Raw genomic sequence first — 19,584 nt, 5'->3', positions numbered from 1 at the left:
ATTCTGTTTCTTGTTTCCTCTGTCCTTCTGTAAAAAATGAAAAGCTTGGTAATATAATTTTAACATTTTACCAAAAAAAAAAGATACACCATAAATATTATATTGTTTTTCTTTATTTTCTTTTCCCTTTTTTCTTGGTTTAAATATTCACTTCAAACACGTACGTATGACTACTTGTTATAAAAATAATCGGTAAGCAAAAGAATCACTTATGTTTTATTTGTCTAAACTCAATACTATGCCTATACGCAACGACCTTTCTAAATCCGTTACTTTCATCCGGAGAGACAGTATACATGTTTTCCATATAGATACGAGCTAGTAAACTGCATCATTTCACAAAAAATGGCTAGATTTATTTAGTCACTATCATATTAAATAGTAGTATTAATTAAATTACATATTAATAACTAACAAAATATAAATTTTAACACTGAAGCTATTCAAACAGGTACATGTCAGCTAAAAATTACATATACTAAGATCGATTTCATTGGACCATAATATTTTTATCCTGAGATATGTGATAAGTCACGTTAGTTTAAGGCTTGCAGTGTCCAGTGGAACTCTAATCTAAATATGCGGTTACATCTTCGAACGGCTAGGTGGACTGTATACCATCGATCCATCACTACTAATATTATAGTATTATTTAAACAAATCAATATCGGATAGATATTATATAAAATTTTACTGAGGATGATAGATAGGCATCTATCAAATTTGTTTAAGGGAAAGCGAATGAGTCTGGGCAGGATGTTCTTGGGAATATATATATATATTTATATATATATATATATATAAGCATAGAGTTTGGAAATATTTGCATTAAAGAACCAGAAACTTTTATAAGAATGTTCATGTAATATGTAGGATATATAACATGTTAAATTTGATAATTTTCACTCGTTATCACATTACGACAATTTGTAGTTAGTTATTAATTCTTCTGTAGTTAGAAATAAGCTAAGAAGTTTGGAATCCTTTATACATATACAGTTGTTAAACAGTTACGAAACTGTCATAGTTTCCGTAACTAAACTATTTACACGAATGTAATATTTTTAAGGTTGTGATCTCTCAAATGAGAAACTGGATCTCAAATTTTGTTTACCTTTTTTTAATTTTTAGAGTTCTGTATTGTTTTATCTGTTTAGATACTCTCTAAATATGGAATCGCCTTAATCGAGGACCCGTTCTTAATATTAATTAGAAATATATCAAAAGCTTGAGCCGAAGAAAATGCACACTGCCTCTCTCTCTATCTTGAGAGGTGTCATCGAAGAGCGTAAATCACGGACTTTGGAATGAGTACAGTACTGAAGAGTACAAAGTAGAAGAAGAGTGATGGAGTGTGTTGTTACTTAAACGTCGTCCGAGAGAGTGTGCCTGTGACACTTCCAAACAAATTTCCTTTTCCTTTTCTTTGCAGACACCCATGTGCCTCTTTCATTGTAGTTTTTTCCTACTTTTTCATTTTTCATTTTTAATAAAAAAAACTACTGTTTATTAATTTCTGTGTTTTCTGATCGTTTTTCTTTTCCAACGGTATGTGCAGTTAATCCCCAGCCTTCAATTGTTCTTATATATTGTAAACCAATACTCTAAAATACGTCTTGGTATTTGTAAACCAAAAGAAAAGGAAAACTATTTAGGACACACAAAAAGATGAAAACAGGTCTGAGTCACCTTTATAGTGAGTTCACTTCACAGCATGATGTCTGAACTGGGTCTCAAGTACAATAATGCAAAACGGAAATACTCTTTGCAAAAGGAACTTAATTTTGGTTTTCATTTTCTCTGTGAGATTTCACTGGTAAATGATGGATTGCTTCTTGTGGATATCTTTTTGTGGACTCAAACTAGTACGATTCGGATCCTAGGTTAGATTATTAGAAAACGATTAAAATCAGTAACGAACATGATGCATTCCAATTTATATTATTTTTAACTATGAAATTTGTAGATTATTTTGCTCAAATAAAAAATGTAGAAAAACAAACTTTGTTCTACACCAATGAGTTTAATGTTCAACAATAAAATGGTCAAATACTAAGAGAACTAATGAATTATAAGTCTAATATATATGTATATGTATATATATATATACATATATAATAGTATATGATACTAACAACACGAATGAATAGATGGAATGACTTAAAATATAGTACATAGTCTTGAACCTTTAATTATGTTGACATATATAAGCTAAACAGTTTTGTTTTGTTGAAAAACAAAGTTTGAGTAGTTGGACGGTATGTTTCAACCTATTTTCATTAAATTCTGTTAATCCGTATCCCATGAATAAAAAGTAGTTGAACAAAGAAAACTCAACGAGAAACTTTTCCCACATGATAATTAGATGAGAAAAGCTGTATGTCTATTAAGCAGTTTACAAAAAAAAAAAGCTGTATGCCTTTATCCACTTTTCTTCGAAGCAAGGTAAGGTAAGGCTGATGTTGCTTCCAGTAGATGTCTCATCTACCTAAGACACTGCACTTGTAATATCAATAAACTGATAATTTTCTAATGAATATCGTAAATATCTATGGTAATACCATATTGTAAGATATTCATACTGTTAAGTAAAAGATAATCTTGCAGACTATTATTCTAAGATATGCAGGGACACCTTCAATCTCGTTTCCCGATATATATAATCTTTGACTGGAAAGAAAAAAACTATGTTCAGTTTGCATTGATCTCATCTAGAAAGAAGTAAAGAACTAATTCTGATTTCGGACAGTACGAAATCGAACTTGGAAACTCATTCTAAATCTCAATTAAAATTTAGCTCGTTTAGAATAATCTTTGTATATGTAATTTGAATATAACACCCGCGGGGGAAAAATATATATGCATCGGAAAGAAAAATATGAAACTTAAATCTTATCAAAAATGATGCGTACATACGTGTAATGCTCTGACGCAGTAGCGTTGTGGGCTGCTAACTGGCTCTGTATACGCTCCCATTCAATGTATTTTCTCATATTACCCCCCAAAAACGAAGGGAGAAAGCTGTTGATATTTACATATTAGCGTAAAAAATCTGATTACATTTTGAGCCTCAAACACAATCTTTTCGTGTTGGACTCAACCAGTCAGTGAGCTATTTTAGTCTTTAAAACTTAGCTTCTTTGGTTACCAGAAGAGATGTTGAATTTTGACTAAAACATCATTTACCGCATTCAAGTGAAAGTAAAAAGAAAACTCCACAGAATATATTTTCCATAATCGACGGGATTGGTTTAGTCACAAAACTTCGAAAGTTGGATGGGTAGTCATATTCTAAAATTGATTATTACTATCATTAAAACAAAACATGGTTTTGTCTTAAACAATCCCACATGCACTGTCTTGGGAGTTAAGACCCATTCGTTTAGGAGCCACCAATCTAGGTCCTAATCATCTTTGTCCTAATCGACTCTTAATTAGATAAATATTTAAACCTTTGATGAGATCAACATTTTGTAAGGAAATCTGTATTAGATATTTGAGCATTTAATGTATAATATATAACTAAACAAGAAAATTAGCAATATCTAGTTGCAATTTCTCATAACTAGATCCTAATAGAAAAAATTCATTCGTTTCATTTTTTCAATTTTTTTAAAACATAAACATTTACTTGCACCTAAACCTTTAGGCTTTAGTCATATATTATATTCCACCATATGTCACTAATAATTAATAAAAACATTAGAACTTCATTAAGAATACTTATGGAAAACAACATCATACTAATAAATGTGTCCCAAACAACATAATAATTAATCTTGTGTCCAAACAATATAAAACATTAGGTCATAATTTTTTAATGGCTGTTTATTAATATTTTTAAATTATTTAATAAATTAAATAATTGACTAAAACACTCAAATAGTTTATGGAAAAATAAAAATAAGTACAACTATTTTTCTGAAGGTTTAGATACTACAAAATAATTTCATTTAATATGAAATCAATTAAATCAATAGATTATTTCATTTATATTTTCATAAATAAAAAAAATTAATTCATTTAAACTTTTTAAAAAATCATATTAAGTTAAATATGGTATACAATTCTATAGTCTATAAATTGACATCAAATAAGTTTTGTAGTTAAATTTTCTTATCAAAATATAGATCACATATTTAATCAAATATATTACAAAATTTTATTAAATATTCATAATGAAACAAGTTGAAATAATTTAAAAATAATTATATATATAAATATAAAATAAAATATATTTATAGTTTTCAAATACACTAAAATAAAATGTTAAGACATATTGATTTTGTTAAATAAAACTATTTCTGCACTTTTATGGGTTAAAATCTAGTGGACTATTAAATTGGAACAAAGCATTAAAGGCAAGACTATGCTTTTAAATAGTTTTAATTAGTCTTTTAGACGGTTGAAGAAATGCTGTTGATATACTGATATACAATCCATCAACATTGCATTCTGTATTTAAGTTTATTGTGGTTGATAACTTGATATAAAGGCAATGGCGGAATCCGTGCTTGGCGGTTATAACCGGTACAACAACTTATAGCTGATCAAGGAAAATCCGGATTCAACACCTTATAGTTATCCGAAAGTTGGAGACTTGGGTCGGTTTATGCTGTTCAACCACAAAGGTCCGGTCTAAATGTCTAATCCACAGGACCACAACAAAGATATACATATAAGAAAAACTAGAGTTTGACCCGTGTATTCGCACAGATGTTTAATTTAATAAAATAGACATATAATTTTTTTACAATACAAAATGTAATTTGTACAAACATACATTCATATGGGTATTTATTTGATTTGTAATTGTGATAAATGGACTATTTTTACTGTGTGTAATTTGTTGATTACAAATATATTATATAATATATTTGTCGATTTATATTTTTGACTACAGTAACCATTTTGATGTATTTATTTCTAAATTAGAGTACCAATTATTATGTTTATATATATTAATAAATCTATATTTTAAAAATTAAATGTATCATGTTTTAATAACATAGATATATATGTCTCTAAATTTTTTTATATGCCAAATAAATTTCACTTTTATTTTTATTTTTGAGAAAATATTAAATTGAAATTTATTTGTTGTATTCTTATAATTAAATTTATATGTGTGAATTGTATTAATCATCAAATTATTTAATATATATTTTAAAAATAAGTTTATATATTTTAATAAAAATATCTATAGTTTATATTTTGCATGTGAAATAAAATAATGATATATATGAATATATCTATAACATTTAAAGTTTGTAGATACATTTTAAATAAATTTGTTTAGTTTTATTGTAAAATTTGGTTACAGAATAATCCGGTTAAAAAATAATTGTAAGTTTCGTACGTTTGGTTAGAAAAGAATTTAACAAAATAAATGATTTGTAGTTAATCAATTAAGTTTGAAGTTTGGATAGCGAAAAATCTAACAAAATAAATGATTTGTTGTCAATTAATTAATAATTATTAATTAGGTAGCGCATGTAGTTATTAGAATGAAAAAAAATAATTTCTAATACTTACTTCACTTTTAATAATATAGTATATTAAAATAGATATTTTGATTATATTGAGTATATGGAGAACGTTAAAAAGATATAATATTCATTGAACAAATGGACGATGTTTGTATATGTTTTCTTATTGCTCATATGTTGATCTCGTGTGGTTAAAATGATTTTTTCACTTATTACGTCATTTATTTTTATTTTTTTACACTATAGTATAAACATATATATAAAAATTGGATTGTAAATTACAACTGATTCATGATATGATTATTAAAGTACAAACTAATTAATCATCTTTTTCGGGAAAAAATAGTCTCAACTGATTCATGTTTTGATATTCCTTATTGTTTAGATTTGTTTAAATTATTGTTGCCATGTTTTTAGTTAAAAATCAATTTAGGAAAATGCATTAATAAAACAGGAAAGACAAAGAATATCTATTGTTTGGTTTATTAAATACTGCAGTGGCATTCTATTGTAAATATTGTGCAAGTTTAAGGGTTAGTTTAATTTTGTACTCCTTTTTTAATAGATTAGATGACTATCCAAAGATGGAAGAAACATGTTAGTGGAAAAAAGTAACGACACGTACAGGTACGTAGTCATCCATTTTATTTGTTTGCTTTGCATGTTCTATGTAACAGGATGGATCGTGGGAATACGTCATTAATTGAAACAAGATGACCATGACCATATGCCCCATAGTGTTTTTTTAAATATAAATTAGTAATTATTCATTATTATTTACTCTTTTATTCTATCTTTAATTGTATTGGCCAGTAAATCAAATCAATCGAATGGTTTATTTTGCATAGTGAATGTTGTCTTCTTCGTTGGCGGTGTTGTTCGATGGTGACATTAGGGTCAGTGTAAGCACATGAACCCCATGTTACTCCGCGGCTCCGTTTACTTCTTACTTTAACAACTTTTTGCATAAATACGCGTTGTGCGAAATTGATGCCTTAAAATCCTTATACTGTATAACATAAATTCAAGTTAAAAACATATTACACTATAAAGTAACTACTCTTACTAACTATCAGTTATAGTTTTGAGATATGTCGAAACATTTGACCCATGAACCATATTTTGTATCTTTAGCTTTTTCGTTGGATTTTCTATACCGAGCTCCTTTGGGTTGTTTGGTTTAGACGGTTTAATGTTTTTTTTTGAAGAAAGGCTTTCAAATTTAAACAAAACATAAAAGTTTACAAAGAAAAGACTTAACAGCTTATAGACGGTTTAATGTTTAGTTTTTGGTTTTTACCAAAAATGCATCACAAGAGCTAAACCACCATGAGTGACTCGATTTTAATATATTGTATGTCTTTCTGTTTTCTGTTTTCAGCTGCTTCGTAAGTTCATGTCCTATCCAGAATAAGTCATTTTCAAGACCACGCCCAAAAAAAAAACTGAAAAATAAGTCTGCACATAATTGGATTTAGACCCACTTCTCATATAGTTATAATGTGCAACTAACCACTAGACTATTGACAGTTTGCGCAACATATGACCGGTTAAATACTTACTAAAATGGGGGTCGGAAGGCGAGGCTTCCTTCGCTTTGGACCAAGCTCTATTCGATGATCATGAATAATAACATTGTCAATATTTATACCGCTGCATCAAAATATAACAAAAGCATTTATTAGATAGGATTGAAATGTGTTAGAACAGCTAATTCAGGACCCATCAGATCCATATTAAATGCGTCAGTGTTTATGTATCCAGCTAATGTTTGTACTTTGAAGGCGTACGTCAAAGTATGCCATTGCTTCTTCAGTTTTATGATGTAATGTTGTATGGGTCGCATTAAAAAGGTTTTAAAAAGTCTAAGGAGAAATATTAACTGAATATATACACATACACATGTGAAAACATATAGGTAATGTATCAGTTATCACATACTTCTATACACACACTAATAGTATTTACTGAGATAAGTTATTTTGATTATATATATATATATATTTTTTTTTTTAACCATGACGAGTTAGTCTGGTGGTAAACGGCTCGCAGCTGCAAGTACGGTCCCGGGTTCGATTCGCACTGGCCACCAGGGAATTTACATGCGGACTTGCTCTGGCGCCCGAGATCGAAGACCGTTACCTGGCCATGACCCACCTTCGGGTGTGCGTCCGCGCTGCTAAAGGGTTCGGTCTCTAGTCTGGACCACCACGGTGGGGCCAGGACACTCGGTTATCTATATATATTTTTTTTGAAACACAATTATTTTAATTATATATTCACTAACGTCCGCACCTTGTGCGGACTAATATATATATATATATACCTAATCATTCTTAATTCTAATGTTCGTTTTAATAAAAAATATTAATTTAGATTAGTATTATTATAATTATAAAAGTTCAATATTCATACTGGTAATCAATGTGTTAAATTACGTTCTTTTGTTTCATATTTTTATTTATGAGATGTGGATTTTGGATCAAAATTTTTTTTTCTATAGTAATAATCAAATTAGGAAACTTGGATTTGAAATTAATCATTTATGATATTTGGACTGAAAGGATTATAACAAAATAACAATAGCATAGGAGTGTTCAATCCAGTAAAACTGAACCATTCAAAACAGAACCGAAATAGAGAAATAGTTTGGATTTGATAGTATCAAATAAACTGAATAGATGTTATTTTGAAAACCTAGTATATGGATATGGTTGAGTATATTAACTGATCCAACCGAAGAAATCGATTAATTAGAATATATTAGTATATATATATTATTTTTTTGTCGACGTCCATCTTCTAAGATCAAGTGGTAGTCGGGCTTGACTGGTTCTGAAGAGACATTCTGTCCAGCTGGGTCTGATTTATATGGAAAAGAGAACCCTCTTGTTTCTCGCTTCCTTTGCGAGAGAATATACACGCAAATTCCTGGTCATTAGTAATAAATTTATAATAATCTTTATTTGAATTAATATTTTCAATAAAAATTAGAGAAACTGACTATAATATTAGTCACTAACCATAAGCTAAATATAAGATATACATAATTATGATATTATCTGTGGATATTGTTAATATCTGTTGTTAATATATATTTAATTAAATGTTTTAAATATCATGGTAATTATATACTAGAATATTAAAAAAAATAGTATATATATAGGTAGAATAGTTTGATGTTTATTAATTATCTTAAATTATGATAAAATTATATATTAAAAAAAATTAATAAATATTATTAATTAAACTGATGACTTATGCTAAAATCATGGAAAATAAAACTTAACTTGATCTTCGAGCCTTGGTTCCTCTTGTAAATGGAGTGTAAATAACCATTTAGAACAACGGCGATAAAAAAACCCAAGGTTTCTTGGATACTTTAGTCCAATATGATAAACTCTTGGGCCAATGAGTTATGTTTAGCCCAAAGTTTAGGTACATCCACTCAAATTTGATTTTTTTTTCCTCTTGTTTGTTCGAATAGAGATTTTTATGTTTGGTTAAACCCTGGAAGATCGTAGAACCCCTATATGTGTACGTTTGACATATTCTATCTTCTCGAAAATGGAAATATAAATTACATTTTCGAGAGAGTTACTAACTTACTATACCACTCTAAAACAATAATGAAGATTGAAGAGTCTCATATCTGTTGATTCATATTTGAAAAGTTTTCATATATCAAACGCTCCCTCTATAATTTGGTGGGTCACATCACATGTTCTCTAATTATTTCATATGAAAAGCCATTATCCGAAAGAATTGACATATAGGTGTAAAGCAACGAAAATGAAATCGAGCGCAGAAACATGGATATCCACGAATGGACCGTCACAAGATCTTTCGATAACAATTAGTTTTTTTTTAGGTCAAACGTAGAGAGTCAGTGTGTTGATGATGAAGCCCCTCGTGTTGTATATAGTAGCTGCCAAACACTAACATATTCAAATCGTCCATCCAATTATAAAGCTTCGGAACACAATAATTTAATTCGCCTTTTGACCTCCATTATGTCAAATACAGTCGAACGATCACGGGGACACAAACAACTAAACAAAGAACCATTAGTTGCACTTGTCTCAAAGAGTTTTGGATTTTGTTCATTTAGCTTTTTCGTTATTGCTTTTTATGGGTACGTTCAGTTCATCTATATATATGCAGCCATTATCTACAGTGGTTGTCACAAATGCAGATGCTTTTGTTTCCAAATAATTTAACTCTTTTTGCACGACTGAAAAATATCGAGTTAAATATCAATAGAGAAATTCTATAAAGTTCAAAGAAATGTGCTTTTTCTTTCTTACATTTTAATGGTTTTTCATTTTCTTTCTGTTCTTCAGGAACTATATTTTCTCGCTGAATTCATACCCTTTCTTAACTTACTTATTGAGAAAAAATCTGAACCGAACTAAAGTGCCTTCAAGTTAGGACCGGAGCCAAGTAGCGGAATGGTGGATGTCATTTCATATTCATAGCTGGTTTAATGACAGTCTGAAACGTGGAACGAACTAAAAATGTTCAATACTATGTGCTGTGGATTTACTTTAACCTTGTATAGAGAAACGATGCATGGGATAATTAATTGGAATTCATGTATTATTTATTCTCTACTTCTTGCATGTGGGCTGTGGCCTATTTCAAAGTATGGGACTATGATCGATCGTGTACCTCACCCCACAAACCAAAAAGTCCTAATCTGAAACAGTTTGCTTAATATGGTACGTCAAATCACTCGGGCTTATTTATTTTCTAGCAAAGCGTTGTATATATATATATATATATCCAGTTTTCGAACACACCTTTTATATGTCTATGGAATGTCTTTATCAAAAAAAAAAAAAAATCATACAAGTTGATTGTAACATGTTTCTCCTTTCTTGTTTTGGTTCGATTAATATAAGAGATGGGTAGGTATTTAACTAGTTATAATTCATCTATGGGAATGGTAGGGTCTAATTATAAACATGTTTCACCAAAAAGAAAGAAAATACAAAGTGGTTTCTAGAAAAACAAGGCATAAGCATGTGAACTTCATCCACTAGCTGATATGTTCCTCAAACTATTACTCTCGAGTGACTTATAATCCGGTCCTAACTTGAATTCATTTAAGTCAGATTTAGTTATTATCTAGCAAACCATTGTATACATCCAATTTCCGAACACATTTTTCGTGTATCTACGGAACGTCTTTATCAAAAGTAATAATCTCATAGAAGTTGATTGTAAATGTTTGCCGTTCGTATTTTGATTATATTCATATAAGAGACAGTAGGTTGTTATAATTCATCTTCGGGAATGGTAGGGTCTTATAAACATGTTTCATCACTCAAAGGGAAAAATATTGGTTCAAAAAAGACAAGGCATAAGCATGTGAACTTCATCCAATAGCTCCACCTGATATGTTTCCCAAACTATTACTCTCGAGTGAATTGCGGTCACAAACTCTTTTAGTTTCCCTATATATACATGGTGCACTTTGAGAACCTTGCTTACAAACTAACTAATCCATTTCTATAGAAGACCAAGATAGTAAAATATTCATCACTTAAGATTTTTTCTTCCTTTCAAGATCTCTTTTTTAATTACTTTCATTGATCCTCAAAAATGGGTATTCAGTTGATCGGACTGTCTCACGCCAAGCAAAAGCTTCAAAGAAGCTTATCAGCCAGAATTGCGAGCCTCTTGGCGATGTCGGGTACTAATAATGTCCCAAAGGGTCATGTGGCCGTCTACGTGGGTGAGACTTACCAAATGAAGAGATTTGTGATACCTATATCATATTTAAACCATCCATTGTTCCAAAGTTTGCTGAATCTCGCGGAAGAAGAATTTGGGTTCGATCATCCCATGGGAGGTCTTACAATCCCTTGCACTGAAGACTACTTCACTGCTCTAGCTTCTATTCTAAATTGTTCATGATAAGGGAGCTCACTGATCATCCCAAGATTCATTAAGAATATTTATACAAATATATTGTGTTTTTTTTCTTTGAATGTACCCAACTCAGTGTAGAGAATAACTTGAGATTGAGATACTGTGAGTCTCTTTCAGTTTTGGATCTAAGAAGATATTGCCAGTTCTTTTAACTGTTCCACTTTATAAAGTATTCATTTTCTCAGAAAATTAATTTAAGTTTCTTTTCTATGTCGACTTGCTTACTTTTCCTATATGTATATAGATTAGATCTTCGCTTGTTTTTATACAAGCAATTTTTATGGGAGTAAGTCATTTCTTTTGTTACCACAGTAATTCATTTAAGAAAGAACTTCCTAATGTAAAATGTTCCTAACAAATTACAATAGTCAGATACATGTACCCAGGTTGACGTTTTGTAATTTATTTTAAAGGTACCCAACCTAGTAGTGAAATAATTAAGTCGAGGTCCCAAAAAAAATTATGTAATACTGCGAATATGTCATTTTCTATTAGAAATTCAGATTTTTATATTGCTTTGTACTATATAATAACTTAAAACGAACTAAATATTTGTAATATTGATTGAAAATATTTAGAGGAAGCACCGTAAAGAAAGGCACGAATACAATTTCCCCAGCCAATTTTTATTTATACATTTTGGTTTTAATTTTAACGTTGTTTGACTTAAAAAAAAAGGACACCTAACCAAACTGATATTCAAACCGAACAACTTTAGTTTTAGGCTTTTAGCACTATGTATTTAAATTCAATTCAAACGAGAAGTAACTTCAATGAAGACATCTTCAGCACAAGGGATCGTGAGATATTTCCTGGAATGATCTATGCCAAATTCATTTTCAGATAGATGCAACAGAGCTTGGAACAAAGAATGTTTCAAATAATAGATGGGAACAACAAATCTCTTCGTCTCTTCTTCGTCTTCTACAACATATACAGTAAAGTGACCCTTTGGTACCTTGATTATGTGCCTTAAACTCGAGATTTTTGTAAGAACTATTCTCTTTGCTTGAAGAATTATGTCTTTAAACTTAATCATATCTAGTTTTCAAATTAACTAACTTTTTATAGCTTGAAAGGAGATGCATGCATGTGTAGCTTTTTGTGGATATATGTAATTTATAGGGATGAAGGTTTGTTATTCAAGGTTATAAATATTAAAAATTTGATAACATATATGATAATTAATTGAAATAAATAATAGTGGATTTATTATGATATGATTTGTCTTTTCTCTAAATTTAAGAATCAAATAAAACTAAAAACTACTTAGATCCTCTTGAAAATGAACTTACCCAATTCATTTAAATTTCTGAATCTACCAACTAATTTATTTTAATAGATCTATCTATATCTTTTTTTTTTTTTTTTCAACTTTATCTTCATTCAAGCCCAAAGGGCATACAACTGATTAATACAAAGGCCCAATTAGAGAAGATTACAGAAATTAAAACCTAAAGAGGAAACAGTTGATGATGCTTTTGCCATCCACGTGTAGGCTCCATTAAATCTCCCAAGACACGTGTCCTCTCCTTGTGTCTTTCATCATGCAGCGGCAGATCTCAACCGCCTCAAGCTTCCATGGCCGGGATGAAACTGTAATCGCCTCTCCATCTATGATTCTTCTCCGCTAAACCTTGTACCAATCAAAGCTCTTCCACCATTAAACGTACTAACTTGCTGTACACTTAAAACCACCGGGGATAATTTGCACAGGAGAATCTCTGAACAACCGGAGATAGATTTATGTCGGACCGCCATAAGAAACGCCGACTTTACTAATCATACTCCAAATTGATAGAGACTTTCAATACTCCATACTTCTTCCAATCAGAGAAACTTTACATCGATCTTACTAATCGATTAGAGAAGTAAAGAATTATACTCCTAGGAAGAACTCTGGACAAACCGATGATTAGAGAGTTTAGACAGAAGCTAGCCGGATTCAAGCACATGTGAAAGGGCCAAGTACCACTCCGATTATAATTCGGAGTTCTTTTATTTATCGATCCTGATAATCAGAGATAAGAAAGGAAACATGAAGTATAGCTCTGTACCGGACCGAAACTCACAACAAAAGTCGCCATGCGAAAATATTAATCCGACAAGCGGAAGTAGTAACTCGCCAAGCGAAAGTATATACACCAAAAGACAAAAGAAACAGAGAGACTGGTGACCAGCGGCAACGCCACCGGCCACCGAAACTATATTCTTTGTTGGAGACTCTAGAGAGAAGTTAGAGAAAACGTTGATCTATCTATATCTATATTAAAAAAATCTATCTTGTCTATATTTTTATAGGCCTATATATATATATATATATCTATTTTTGATAGACCTATCTATATCTGTTATATTTTTTTGAATATTTACATGTTTCTTTTGTAATAACCTTATAGCCGCCATAAATTAGTGATATTCAAAACGAATTAATCGATTATATATAACATTATAACCGCATATGTTATCAACAAAAAAAGCTCATAGACGCCCACGGATTGGTACATTTATTCCAATTCACTATTTGGTATATTATATAGTTTCGGTGGAATCTTTCCAGCGGTGTCAGACTAACAATAAGTGGTCGTTCAGTTTCGTTTTCTGATCCGAGATTTCATCAACAATTCCATGTTCCTTTCGCATGCATTATTTCAATCACCGTTATATACTATATTCTGCTAAAAGAGCGTTATTATCCAAGATTTCTTAAGTCGAAGTTCTTAAAAGAATATAAAAAACTGTCTCTAATGTATAGAAGACATAATATTTGGTTTCAAAAGTTTAATCATCTCTATGTTCAGTATAATAGAAATGCCTCAATTACAATATGCATCATGGTAAGTTCATGGTTAATATTGGTAAATTTCTAATTTTCTACTAGTCCATATGCCACTGTTGATCTTGTATTTTATTTATTGATATCAAAATAATTATACACCACTATAATTATCATGTGTTTAATAGTAAAGCTACGGTTGTGACAGGAAGACCCAAACAAAACAATCATTAGATGCCATCAATAGTCACCATAACTTATGGTTATAGATAATCATAAATAATCATCCGTATGATTTTGACACTGGACTTAGGAGCCACGAAAATCTATTGGCAAGCTAACGTGGTCCACCTCTTATATCTGAAAACCCCGTATACTTAATTTACGTCCTAGATGCTTGGTCCAGTAATGGAACTTTGGCATAATTCTTAAAATCTCTAAAAAAAAAATGAAACATAAAACTGGTTCAAAATCTTAGAAGAACATATATAGAAGAACAAACGCAAAGCTTCTTTCTAAACACACGCGATGATGCGTAAGCCAAGTATTTTTTTTTTAGTATTTTTGTTATCAGTTTCTATTGGCAACTCTTTTTTTTTCTAACTCTTTCAACATAAAAAGGATACCTATCACTAAACGATATACATAAAGCATCTTATTCCAAATGCGAAGAATAAGATGCAGCGAATAATGTAAGATAGAAAAACAAGAATGTAGTAGGCCACACAGGCAGCGAATAGCTATAGTTCTGCGAGGATTTAGTTTTCGATCTATTCCATCACTAAACGGTGGTATGTTGCATATTCACACTCAGCCCTAGCAACAGTCACAATCGTCATCATCAAAATCACATGCAGAGATAGTCAGACCTTATCCAATGGCAAATAAATTCATCAAACTATTTATCGAGCTGTATTAAATATTTATATATAATCAAAAAATATTTTTATTTTAATACATAATATATAAGTAATGGTATAAAACCATCTCTATACTAGCTCATAGTTCGTCCCAGCAGTACGGCCCCTAGTTTGAGAACAAAGGAATAAATCTACTTTTAGGATTTGGAACTCAACATACGTACTGTCAACCATTGCTAAAAGTGGTTCAAGAACTGGACCCACTTATTATGACCCAGGTCACACTATTCACCACTTCGAGGCTCTAATTAAATATACCCATCCTTTTATATTGGAAATCATATAAAAACGTACATTATGTGCAGTCACATTTTACAAATATATATGGTGACTTTACATAAAGATGAGCTAAGCCATGTGAGCCAGATGGATGACGGGAGGGCCCAACAGCCCATAACTTTTGGGTTTTTTTTTTAAGTGAGAGATATCTCATCTTGCTGTTATTTTAGCATTCATGTCATTTTTATCTGGAAGCTGCATGCTTTAAGTTTACTACTATAAATAGAAACTTCTTCTCCTCCTTGTCTATCAAGTCACTTGCTTCAAATATTTCATCCACAAAATTGTTGACGTTTCATTTAAAAACAAAGAAGAAGATGGGTTTAGTGCGGTCCATGCTTCCAAATCCAAAGCAAATCTTCAAATCACAATCTATGAGGAACAAGAACGGTTCACCATCATCAACAACAACTTCAGGGCTTGTTCCTAAAGGTCACGTAGCGGTTTACGTTGGGGAAAGAACGGAGAAGACGAGGTTTGTGGTTCCGATATCATACTTGAACCATCCTTTGTTCAGAGAGTTTCTTAATCGCGCAGAGGAAGAGTTTGGATTTCATCATCCAATGGGAGGTTTGACGATTCCTTGTCGAGAAGAAGCGTTTCTTCATCTCATTGCTACTCAGCAGCTGCATTGAGGAGCGCATTGATTAATTAATAGTTTTAGTAGGGTTTTCATGAATCTTTTTTTTTGTAAAAATGAATCTTTTTGTTGTTGTTCTATCTGAGAATTATATGAAATGTAGTGTGTGTATATGCACTTGTTCAAATTAAGCTTGTGTTTCGAAATAAGATTTTAATCGTTGTGCAAGTATTCATATCCAAACCACTAGAACCTGAAGATTTAGAGGCTGATTGGATTAAATTTTTCTAAAGCTTGTGAAGGATCATGAAATTTGAAGCTCTTTTCGCGAAAGATCATATTTTCTGACATTTTTGTTTGATTAATGCTTAATATATTGGGAATCAAATATATATTGAAACAAACTTAATGGCCAAATATTAAAGTACTGCTTCTAACAGTACTGTTAAGAAAAAGATTATTATAAATATGGAAAGCTTTTACATAATGGGAAATCACTTCATTACATAACTTTAGTTATTTAATTATTTTGAATAACCAGTTCTGACTTACATTATATATATATTTACAGGAATGGTGGATCACATGCACTCTGAATAAGCTAAATTGGTTGTAGTATGTAACCGTTGATGCATCAAAATAGGACATACTTTCTTCGTATAACAAACAAATTATAAACTGTTAAAAATGTCTGAAACAGAGCTGCTCAAATATTTTATGAAACTTTACGATAAATCATATCTAATTATTGCATATATAGATTGTCAAGCACATGTTACTCTCTGTTATTAGGAAGATATAATTGTGATAATAACAATAATGCAAATACAACACGTGACCGTCTTTACAATAACTGAGTTTTCTTATAACTACTCCAATCATGCATAAATGCATGCGATTTATACTAAATATTCTAAATTTCTAATTAATTGTATCAGATCAAACATGTATAACTGAAATATTTCAACCGGTTGATTTGATCTTATTGAAAGAACCGAACATTCCTTCGCTGTATAATGTGGATAACAAACGTTGGTCTTAAATAAATTCATCCAACTTTATGTTATTGTAGAATCAGTGATGAAGACTGAACTATTGTTGATAAGTTTTAGGGTTCTAAGAGAAATCATACTAATAATATATAAAATAAAATAACTCTTTAAGACACAACTTCTCCCAAAATTTTATCTTGAACTTCTTGATTCTACATAAAAACTAAAGAAACAATGCATGGTAAAGGAGTTGCGGCTGTAACTTCCGCCACTTGGGTTCAACTCACGGTAGGAAGGACTATTTACAATGCTTGGGTTCCCGGTAAAGAGGTGAAAACACCTTTTTTTTTACCAAAAAAAAAAAAACAATGCATGTTCAATGTTTTCTCATTTTCATGACTACAAGCTTAGTATTACACAAAGGGTCCTTTACAGATTTTAATAATAATAATTTTAGATTTTATAGTATTTGATATTATAATATATAGAATAAGTTTTGTAATTACAATTTTAGTTAAGACGCAAAGGTCATCTCGAGTGGGGCTCTAGGGGTAACACATATAGAACAAAAGCCACCATTTTCAAGCGCCAACAAGAGACTTGTCAAAAATGTATATAGTCATCAATATTTAATAAGGACACTTGTTTCTGTTGTCTATTCATCAGAACCAATAGGACCAAGCCTGTTTTATGTGATGGCCAGAGATTTTAATAAGAGAGAGAGAGATAGAGCATGTGAGTTCTGTAGCTTTGGTGGGTCCCTATCTGATTATATTCTAAAGTCACCCAGAGAAATTAGTATCAGCTTGATGCTTTTCTAGGTAAGCCCTAGTTTACTAGTATTAAGCAGATCCCATGTGAAAACCTGCAAACTCCTAATTTTTAAATACAATAAAAATCTTCTGTATCATTAAACTCAACTTCGAAGTTTGATTCCTTGACCTTTTTGACACTCTATAAATAACAACTAACTGAAACACAACTCCACCAAAAAATATCAATCCTTCTCCACTTTCATAAAACAGAGTATTCTTGTAACATTCCATAAATCTCATTGCTTTAGACATGGCTATTCGATTGTCGCGTGTTATCAACTCTAAACAGTCGCAAAAACAGCAGCCTCGTGTCCCAAAAGGACATGTTGCGGTTTACGTCGGAGAAGAGATGGAGAACAAGAAGAGATTCGTGGTTCCGATCTCGTATTTGAACCATCCTTCGTTTCAGGGTTTGCTTAGTCGAGCAGAGGAAGAGTTTGGTTTCAACCATCCAATTGGTGGATTAACGATTCCTTGCAGAGAAGAAATATTCGTGGGTCTTTTGAACTCTTATGGTTGTATTCTTTGAACTTAAGACATCTTTTGGGAAGCCACAATTTTTTTTCCATTTTATATATTTTTGTTTTGGTTGTTCCCTTTGTTTATTTCTGCAAAGGAGAACATGTTGAATCAGCCTGTAAATATGTTGTATAACCAGTCAAATCAGGTTATAATATTATGTACTTCCACAAAAAAACATTGATCAAGAAAGATTTTTATGTTTTCAAAGATAATCTTAGCCTTGATTCGGAATATCCAAAGTACCTTAGCCCGATCGATGATTTCTAGGTAAAGTTAAGAATCACATGGTTGCAGAGGTTCAATGGTAAAATCGGAGTTAAACCTGACCAATGTCGGTGTTAGAAACAAGTCATTAGCATTTATTTCGACTCATAACTAATCAAAATTGTTTTGACTTTAGTCAAGTTGTATATACTCACTAACTATTCCATTCATTGCCTATTAATTATCGAATTTAAACCCAAAGACATTCGTTATCAAATAATTGGGTAGCAATATAAATTTTGGTGGCAAAAAAATCAGTATTGTATAAACAAAACCAAACTTATCTTAAATTTATAAGATGATAAATAAAGAATCCAAACCTTCTCCTTTTTTTTTTTTGCTTTTTAAAACAATATAGCACACAGATTTAGAACCAATTGCACTGGCCATTTTCTGGACTAACGATAGGTCTTCATTGTAAGCTCCTTTTTCTGATTGTGATGCATTAACTACTGTATCTTGTAAATCTCAATTAGAGGTATATGATTTGCATATATTTTCTGTTTGGGTGTGCATGGTAGATAAGATCATGGCAATTATATCATGTATTGCTTGTAAAGTTGTAAGTTACAGAAAATGACATTTCAACAAAAAGATCACAACAACGGTTGAGAACATCTTGAAAATCTACAAGATGCGAATCAAATAAAGATAATTCATGTTATAATGTAACTAGGAAGAAATTTCTTATATACTTTGTCGCATAAACACAGACGTAATATATCAACATACGTATGCTAAGTTCTAGAGGTAGTATCATTATAGCACATTAAGCTATATATATGTAGGATAAGTGCCAAATAGCAATAAGAACATCTAACTAAAGAACTATCAATCAAACACAAATATTAACTACTCTCATATCAATAAGGAAATAAAGAACGTCTAAGTTTATTTTCCTATTTAATTTTAAAACAGTTTGCATTTAAGTTTACTAGAAATTTGACATACAATCTTTATAAAGTAGTCCGACAATTTGTTTAACATACAATACACCTGGATCCCTGGTT

General features: G+C 30.8%; 3 protein-coding genes across 3 annotated transcripts; all 3 read left to right on the top strand.

Moving 5' to 3' along the window:
- The first annotated feature begins 111 nt into the window (after positions 1 to 111).
- LOC103834602 (auxin-induced protein 15A) lies at positions 112 to 11,642 on the top strand. Its single transcript, XM_009110705.3, has one exon. The coding sequence runs from the start codon at positions 11,097 to 11,099 to the stop codon at positions 11,409 to 11,411; it is 315 nt and encodes a 104-aa protein (XP_009108953.1). The 5' UTR covers positions 112 to 11,096; the 3' UTR covers positions 11,412 to 11,642.
- Positions 11,643 to 15,694: 4,052 nt separating this feature from the next.
- LOC103834513 (auxin-responsive protein SAUR21) lies at positions 15,695 to 16,430 on the top strand. The gene has a single exon (XM_009110611.3). The coding sequence runs from the start codon at positions 15,719 to 15,721 to the stop codon at positions 16,034 to 16,036; it is 318 nt and encodes a 105-aa protein (XP_009108859.1). The 5' UTR covers positions 15,695 to 15,718; the 3' UTR covers positions 16,037 to 16,430.
- Positions 16,431 to 16,682: 252 nt separating this feature from the next.
- On the top strand, positions 16,683 to 18,522 carry LOC103834414 (auxin-induced protein 15A). Its single transcript, XM_009110517.3, has one exon. The coding sequence runs from the start codon at positions 18,039 to 18,041 to the stop codon at positions 18,315 to 18,317; it is 279 nt and encodes a 92-aa protein (XP_009108765.1). The 5' UTR covers positions 16,683 to 18,038; the 3' UTR covers positions 18,318 to 18,522.
- Positions 18,523 to 19,584: the final 1,062 nt, after the last annotated feature.

This window comes from Brassica rapa, chromosome A01, assembly GCF_000309985.2.
Source record: "Brassica rapa cultivar Chiifu-401-42 chromosome A01, CAAS_Brap_v3.01, whole genome shotgun sequence".
In the NCBI taxonomy this organism is placed as follows: Eukaryota; Viridiplantae; Streptophyta; class Magnoliopsida; order Brassicales; family Brassicaceae; genus Brassica; species Brassica rapa.
This window is presented reverse-complemented; position numbering and strand designations above follow the sequence as displayed.